The following is a 9,042-nucleotide window of genomic DNA, read 5'->3' on the forward strand; positions in this document are numbered from 1 at the left end:
GGGTTAATTGTTTTCTGCTGCGTGTGTGAGTGTGTAAGCCCAGTTTATCTCTGACTCCTTACAATCCACGAGTGGCACTAGCTAGTTCCCTGTGGATGCTAGTCTAGTGTTGAAAGTTGGAGCCAGCATTCCTCTGCAGGATGGCAGAACATTCCAATATGAAGGCATTGAACTTTATTGAACTAATCTCCTGATCCTGGATATCCATTTTTCTGCTTTCAGTTGTGTCTGTGATTTGTTTTTTTTAAATAAATTTGACTTACTTTTCTTGTTGTTGAGTTATGGATTTTAATAGGCATTTTATCTTGAAATGATTTTAGATTTACAGAAAACTTGCAAACATAATAAATACATACACAGAATTCCCACACATCTCTCTCCATTTCTTTCTCCTAATATTCTCACAGTACATTTGTCAAAAGGAAGAAACCGACAGTGTGCATTATAAGACTTCATTAGCATTTCACCAGTATTCCCATGAACACGCTTTTGTGTTCCAGGATCCAATCCAGGATAGTAGGGTATAGCTTTCAAACAAGCATTTCAAGCCCTCTTGGGCCCACCAGGGCTTGTGAGCCTGCTGGTTTTGTGGTTTTCAATTTCCCGATGAAAGAAGGGCAGAGGGTGCCCTGGCTGGAAACAGCGCTGAAGAGGGTCTTGTGTTTCCTTCTTCCCACTCACAGCACTCATCTCAAATTCAATGTGGCGCTCTGCCCTGGCTCCACACTCGGCCACTTCCTCCACTTTGACTCCTAGACTCACACATGGGGAGAGGAACTGCTGACGCAGCGATCAAAGACAGCTTCACTTGGTGACAGCTCTACCGGACAAATTATTGTCTTGAGGTGCCGGAGATTGGCCGGAGGGAACTTCTGTACTGTAGCTGCAATGACAAAGCAACGTGGAAAGTTACCGATGCTTAGAAATCACCTCTCCTTCCTTTTCTGTTTTTCTTCTATTTCCAAGCTGAGGCTTCTGATAGATATTTGTATCCAGGCCTCAGACATTATTCACAAAGGTCTTTCCAGCCCTGTTTTATCCCACAACTTGGGTTGCTTCCAGGGAAAATTGTCACCTCAGAATGGATTCTTGACCAAGTACAATTTGGCCCTTTTCAGCTCTTCTTCCCCTAGCCCTTGCATGGCTGCCAGCCCTCTTCTACAACACACGGCGATTCTCCCCTTGTTTTCCCTCCAGGACGACTCTCCAACAAACCTTCCACTAACTCACCCTTATTTCCTGCCTCTGGGCTGCGGAGCAAGCTGCATGGTAGTAGCCTCTTCCCTGCTGTCTCAAACACCTCCCCTGCCCTCACATCTTGGCCTGCACTGTCCCTATCTTTTGCTGCTAGCTGCCTGACTTAATCTCAAGTGCTTTGTAGATGCACGTAGCTAGTGGCCGCACAACTTCTTGCCTCTCCTGAAGCACCCCTTAGCCTGGGTCACAGGAGGCTGCCTGTGTGAGTAAGGTTGCGGATGGCCCAAAGAATGAGGAGCCCTGAAAATAGAGCTTCATGGGCTGTGATGAGGGCAGTGAAGCCATTAGCCCTGAGGCTAAGCGCTTTGGGATAAGTATTCTCTGTCCAGAGCTGCCTGCACTGGTGGTACAAACATGTACCCTGTGATCTCCGTAACACCAAATGTAAGGTGGCCACACCAGAGCAATTCTTGGAAGTGAATTAGGCTTCTCTGGAAATATTGGTGAGGGAGGAACCCAAGGATTGCTGGCCTGTGAGCTAATAGAAGAGGAGCTAGCATCCAGCCCAGTTCTGGTCCCACCTGTGCCACTCCTAAGAGGAAGAGATTCTAAGGCTAACTCAAAGTTGCCTGCTTCTCAAATTGGGGTCCACAGGCCAGCTGGCAATGGGGATCTTGGACCCATCACATTGGAGTCTGCATTTTCACAAGACCCCGGGGAATTGGCAAGTCTAAGAGGTATGGCAGGAGCCCTGGCGGTGTGGTGGTTACATGTTGGGCTGTTAATGGCAAGGTCAGCAATTTGAAGCCACCAGCCAGTCCTTGAGAGAAAGAGGAGGCTTTCTCCTCCCTTAAAGAGTGACAGCCTCAGAAACCTACAAGGGCAGCTCTACTCTGTCCTATTGTGTCCTCTAGGGTCGCTGTGAGTTGGCGTTAACTTGATGGCAGTGAGTTTGCTTTGCTTTTTGAAAGGGATATGGATTTAGTTACTGTGTTAGACAGGGTTCTCTAGAGAGATAAAACCAAATTCCTAATAATATAATATATTTATTTATAAAGATAATTAATATATAACGAAAAATGAAATGTTAAATCATAAAGATAATTAGATATATAACGAGAAATGAAATGTTAAATCATATACAGATAAATATACAATACAAGAAATAAACAGTTAAATTAGAAGCACTATAAATGGCTTAGTGCAACTCACGTCCGTGAGAGAAAGTTGAGAGACTAGCAGTCCTTCCAGTCTCTATCTGATGCTAGATCTTCCTCTATTTGTAGAGAGAGCTAGGTTATGTCAGCACAGCAGCCAATCACAAGGCAGGTCACCAATCGCCAGTCCCCAGCTCCAGAGAAGTCTTAAAGGGACCTCAACTTACAGCAACACAGTCCACAGGTTAGGCGTCCCACAGGCTGTGTAGCCTTTAAATTGAAGCACAGAACAAGCAAGGCAGCCGCACACTGGTCCGATGATCACAGAGCGAGAGACAAGAAAGGCAAGGCTCACCAAGCCATCCATCTCTCCGCCCCTCAGTCAATCCCACCTGCGTTTATCAGCCAGGCTGGCACAATAAACTGTCTCAGTTACGATTTTTATACTGAAATAAATATCTATGTTGTCACTGCACACTATTTAAAATATACAAATAAAATAAAAATAACCCTTGATTCCTCACTGCACTGCTTAGGGACACACTTGATTGGGAGTTTGATGTGAACATTTTATGCTTTGTCATATCTGCTTTACATATTACATCTATGAAAGGACATAATTTGGGGTTCTTTGTTTTATTTTTCATGTTAAAAAAATAGTATTATTCTGTACACATCACTCTGTACCTTGCCTTTTTAAAAATCATACTCAGCCATGTGTTCTAGGCATATTTCTGCGTGCATTAAAAAGCCAGATTACACTGACCAGCATAGATTGTGGTGCCTCAAATGTTAGACTTGTTTCTGGATATGCTTGACTTGTTGATTCCAAAATGGCATCGATTTTTCTTTATCAACTCTAGTTTTTGAGATTCAGAAGATACGCTATATATCACACTTCACTTTGCTCACCTACAAAAAAATCAGGATATTTTCATGTAGCGTTATCTAGCCTGATATAGAAGAAGTGCAAGCTGGCTTTATTTAAAGTAATTTGTGTTGTAATAAATACTTAGATCAAGTTATACTTCACATAGTGTCCTCTGATCCAAAGATATATTTGAACAGTACAAATTACTTGAACTTGGAATTTTTCCCAAATATCACTTCACCTTCATTAGGAACTGAATAGCAAGAAGTTCCAATTTGTTATCTTAAAAGGGCGCCAGAAAGAGGAGTGACTGTGCAATAAATAAGGAGCCCCGATGGCGTGGTGGGCTATGTTCTTGACTGCTAACCACAGGCCAGCTCTTTGAACCCACCAGCCACTCTGCAAGAGAAAGATGGGACTTTGTTTCCATAAAGATTTGCAGCCTCAGAGGCCCTCAGAAGTATCACTCTGTCCTAGGAGATGTGTTCGAATGACTGGTAATGATTTTGGAATAATGCATAGGGATTCAAATGTTTTGAAACCCAAAACGACTTTGTTGGAGTCCAAACTCCTTTATTAAAATTAAATTGTTCTATCTAGTCTTGTTATAAGATAGCACAAGTTCCCCACCGGTATACAGAAAGTCTTCAAAGAAAAGTTAGAATTTTTCTTACAAAAATGGTTGGAGTGAACTTCGCCTCGGAAACTTTGACCATGAATCATCCAGTGATGTCTATATGTTAAAATGTGTTTTGAAATGTTTATTGCATAATTTGAAGAAGATAAATTTTAATCTTCAAAATATTTATGAAAAATGCTATGGATTCTTACATTTTGACACTCTAAATTGTTCATGTACTGACTGGTGGGCTCAAACCCTGGGCCTTCCAGTTGGCAGTTCAATGTGTAACCAACAAGCCATCATGGGTCCATATGCAGCTCTCCTTGGAAGTCTCTGAATAACCAATTCTTTTTCAACTATTTCTTACCTTTTTTGCCTTATCCTGCCATTTGTGTGTCTGAATTCTTCTCATACTTAAAACTAGGATGATAAATTAATAACTTAATGTAACATAATAGCTAAAAATATATCTAAGAAACTACAGTCGGTGCTGTCTATCCATGACATTTTCTGAATGAGTGCCCCCAAGTACCCCAAGAACAGACCTGAAGGGGGTGGGGTGGGGAGTGAGGGGGCACCGATCACAATGAATGGCACATAACCACACACCCCCATCCAGGGGGAATAACAACAGAAACCGGAGGGGAAGGGAGACGGCGGTCGGAGTGAGATTTGAAAATAATTAACAATCTACAATCTATTAGGGGGCCATGAGGATTGGAGGTGGGGGAGGGGAGGAGGGAGGAATAAAAGGAGGAGCTGATTGAAAAAAAAACACCAAGACACCGAAGAAAAAAATGTTGATGGATGTATGTATGGATTGTGATAAGAGCTATATCAGCCCTCAATAAAATGATTTAAATAAATGTTGTTGTTCTGTTATTCTCTAAAACTAATACCCAATACTCAATCTAGGGAAGTTTAATAGTGTATTTCAGCATCTCCCATAGGGTGATTCAGGCTGTTCCCCCACCCAAGAGAAAAGAACTCTCTTTACATCATTCCAATTGTCCTACTCTGCAAGCTGAGATACAAACAGGTCTACCTAACACCTGCAACTCTCCTCGCTGATAGTCACGTTTGTACACCATCATATTTTCCAGATCCCTCAAGGTTGATAGTACACCAAAGCATCCTCTTTTGTGCCTTCTCCTCCCAGACTTGGGTGAGATGAGGAGGTTGAGACCTGGGTCACCTGCTAGGCCCACCTCTTTCAGCATGGTTTTTGCAATCACCTTGATCATTATGTTTTAACCACTCTATCCCCCCCACCCCTGCCCCGGTTTCCATGAAACACAGGCTGTCTGGCAAACTCCATGTCATTACACGGGGGCACACCCCAACTCCAGTTCTTTCTAAGTCCCCTGGTGTGGTTCTGCAAGAGTTAGAGTCTACTGAGCTGCAGGCTCCCCTGTAGGGATGGCATGTGTTCATACAAGCAGTAAGTGTACAAACAGCCCTGAGCTCCATTGCCTCCCAGTGTCTCTGCAGTGACTGGCCACAGGACTGTCTGCCCCACACCAGGTTACTTGGGTATATTTGGAAAGCAATAGCTTTAGAAGGGCAGAATCAAATATGCCTTGTATGGTACTGGGGGTGGGGTGAGGGGGTCAGTTTCTTAGACACTGTAGAGAATAGACAAAGACAGCCCTTGTTTCCCTCCAAGATGATCAACCTCTGCATTTACTAGGTAAAATGTCTTCTGCAAACACTAAAGTTGGCAAATTTCCCTTAGAATTATATTTGAGAAAAATAACATTAGAAAACCAAAGGCACCCATGCTCCTCCTGATAAGACCCCTTTTGTTTGAATGTAATAAAGTGGGTTTGGGAGGTGGTGGTGGGTTTTAGGATGGTGCAAAAGGTTAATGTGCTGCAGAAGTTTGGAGATTCAAGTCCGCCCAAAGGACTTCAGGGGAAAAAATGGCTAACAATCTACTTCCAAAGCATTAGCCTTTGAAAGCCCTGAGTACAATTCTACTCTGACATACATGCGTAAGTGCTGCCTCACTGGAAACTGGTTTACTGGTTGGAAGATGAGAGAGAAACAATTGGGCTAAGCCATCAATACCTTTATTCTATTGGCCATGCAAGAGCAAATCCCTAAATAATGTGTAACAAGAAAATGTCATGGTTTACCACTTTATATACAAATCTCTACATTTTTGTATAGAAAATACTCAACATGCCTATCCAAAGTGGTTAATTTATCATCTATGGAAGTGGGATTCTAAGAAATTTTTATATTCTCTGTATTATAAAATTTTCATAGCAAGTGTATATTGTCCAAATAATGTATATGCAAAATAAATAAAATGAAGATTAAAAAGCCACCTCATTTTACAAGGGATAGAGACAGCTACCCTTCATCAGGCTCCCCGGGTTTATTAGAATTTATCTGCACACAGCTTGTGGATCTTTGGAAGTCAAGAACTATCTTATTCTTTGGAAATCAACATTTGATATTGAGAACTCCGGTTTATGGAAGTTTAGCTTTAAATTATACAGATTCCCAAGTAAGCTACACCCCAGTAGATAGGCAATGGCTCAGGCTGGCACAATGTGTTTCATCACCCACAGGTTACATGGCTTCCTGTGGATTTGGAATCTGCCTTGGGTGTGGTTTCTGCAAAGACTCTGATTATGAATGGTGAGTGGCCCCGAGTATTTTCTGGATTGTGTAGCACAGATAGATTTGACGACAGAGGAGGTGACTTCTTTTTATGTCAACCCAGCACAAGGCTACAGAAGAGATATCAAGGCTCTTCAGGGAAGGGGGAACTAATAGCAAACAGGTGGATCCTCTGTTCTTTACTCTTGTCTGGAAGACATCCTCCCCAGAGGAGGAAGGAAGGTTGGGATGGTGTTTAGGAGAGTCCTCACAGTGGAAGGAGGGTAACTGGCTACTTGGCTTAGATATCCCAAATATGTGCAGAGTTTGGGAATCCTCTCAAGGTACATATTAGGAAGCAGCCTAGGACACACTGCATGTGTTGACATAGTCACTCGGGAATTTAAGGAAATAATGAAATTAGGATTGGGCCAACTGCACCCTGATGGACATATTCCTTTTTCCTGTAGCTGTCCCTCCTCTTCCCAAGAGGAAAGAGGTTTCACAGGGAGGTCAATGTCAAGGGAATCAGTTGTGCCATGGTCTTCAGTTGTGTAGGTTTCAACGTGGATATGGGTTTTTGGCTCGCTAACTCTCTTTTCTTCCTTAGTATGTTAGGTTCGCTTAGTATGTTAGGCTAGGTTCTCTAGAGAAGCAGAACCAGCGAGATACACACACCACACACACACACACACACACACACACACACACACATATATATTTGTTAAGTCACATCAAAGAAAGGGAGGAGAGAGGAAGAAAGCCTTTTATATCAAGAAAGTGGCTCGCACAGTTGCAGAAACAGGTAAGTTCATTGTGACTCAAGTCCACAGGTCTGCTGTTAAGCTGGAGGCGCTCCCTGACTTGTGGAGCTGCTGGGGTTGATGAACCAGGAGACAGGAAGAAGCGCTAGGAAGCAGGGAGACAAGTAAGAAGACCACAGCTGGTGGATGCAGAGGTTGCAGTAGAGTAATTGAGAGTCAGCAGATGTTAGGCTCTGATTCCCTCCAGGGTCGGCAGGCAGTAAGGTGGGCTGTTGACTCAAACCTTAAGAACTTGAGGTGGATGGCCAGATGCAAGATCCAGACCAACAAGAAATGAAGAAATTCTCCACACAGTTTACTTAAATGGGAGTGAGCCACACCCCCACGAAAACTTTCCTTTTATTGCACTCCACCTTTAAACTAGGGGTGTAACTAATGACCACTAGTGTTCTCAGCCAGGCATACCCAGAAAAGTGCTGATTTCTGGACTGTACAGTGACTTCTGAAGTGGACTAAGTGACATAGGTCCTGAGCTGCTGCTAGAAAAAGCTAGCTCGCTCTAGCTGACATAACATTTATTGGGCAGAGCCAGTGCCTCTGACTGCTGCATTCTGTGGTCTGTAGTTTTCTTCTGCTGGGGATACTTTGCAGTGCTGAGTCATAGTCACCGCTGTGAGGGCTTCAATCCATCCCAGAGAACATGCTTACAACGAACAAAAGAACCTGTATCTCCTTCCTGGAGAGGAAAACTCAGTCCAATTTATAGGGCCGCCTTTCAAGCCCCCACCTCCCACTCCATCGCCCTCACTGCACACAGCACTGGCACCACACCCTGCTTGCGTTTGGCCCATCTCTGCCTCTGTGGCTCTCCACTGGTCTTGTTTACAAGAGAACTCGTGGCATCCGCAAACTGCAGGGACTTTGGAGAAGCAGCACTAGAAACTCCGCTTTTTCTGGTGGGTTTTCTGCAAGCCAGAATCAGGCTCCAGCTCATTCACTCACATCCCAAGGGAGACATGAGACCTGGCTCAAACTGCATTGTGGCAACAGCAGGATCAGCATTCCATAGGTGGCTCCCTCTGGCTGTATCTCTATCACAGAAAGCCAGTAGCAGAGGATCCTGAGAATTCTCAGTGGTCATCTGGACAACACGCTTGCTTTTCTGGGAACCGAGCCTTAGTGCTCCAGCAGGAGTTACTTTGTCCATTAGTTTCCAGGAGGTGGTGACTGCTGGGCTGAACGAAAGGTGCCCTGAGTATCCGTCTTAAGGTCAAACATGGCTCAGGGCTACAGCTGGGGTGGGGGTGGGGCAGTGGGGTGGCAAATTCTCCTCAGGGATGCCAGGGCTCGAAGGAACAGCTGTCTCTGGTGGGGGTGAGCAGAAGGGCAGCCTTTCTTTGATGAGAACATCTCCTGTTCCCTCTTCTTTTCCTCTCCTGAAGCTTCCTCTGGACCCTCTCTTCTTCCACTGTTGCAGGCTCCTCAGTTCCTTCCCTCAAGGCTCAATGAGGCTAGGTCATTAGAACCTGCTCCCTTCCTGCTGATCAGCATGGACATATGACTTTGTTCACTTAGCATTACAGCTCAATGGCCCCTTACTAGGCTGAGGATGCAGCCTTGGTGGTCTGGTCTACACGGGCAGCAAAGAGGCTGCCGAGGAGTAGCTTCAGCCTATTGATGCCACCTCCAGTTGAGGATTAGTTAGCCAAGGACTATAGGTGATGGCATGTACCTGGTCCAAAGTCCAGACTCTCTTAACAGAAGCTAAAGCTCAGTTGTTCAAAATTCAAATAGAAGCTACTGCAACAACAATAACAACAA

At 44.2% G+C, this 9,042-nt stretch overlaps 1 protein-coding gene across 3 annotated transcripts in view; it reads right to left on the reverse strand.

Moving 5' to 3' along the window:
* Positions 1-278: 278 nt before the first annotated feature.
* Positions 279-9,042, reverse strand: part of SYNDIG1 (synapse differentiation inducing 1) — a 268,069-nt gene continuing 259,305 nt past the window's right edge. For all 3 annotated transcript variants that reach the window (XM_045283542.1, XM_004717782.2, XM_045283540.1), the window contains one exon: positions 279-883. In XM_045283542.1, coding sequence (XP_045139477.1) covers positions 833-883 — 51 coding nt within the window. In that variant the 3' untranslated portion in view covers positions 279-832. The remainder of the gene's footprint in view (positions 884-9,042) is intronic.

The sequence above is a fragment of the Echinops telfairi genome, unplaced genomic scaffold, assembly GCF_000313985.2.
Source record: "Echinops telfairi isolate 266 unplaced genomic scaffold, ASM31398v2 ScPeMD7_7462;HRSCAF=8500, whole genome shotgun sequence".
NCBI classification, from domain to species: domain Eukaryota; kingdom Metazoa; phylum Chordata; class Mammalia; order Afrosoricida; family Tenrecidae; genus Echinops; species Echinops telfairi.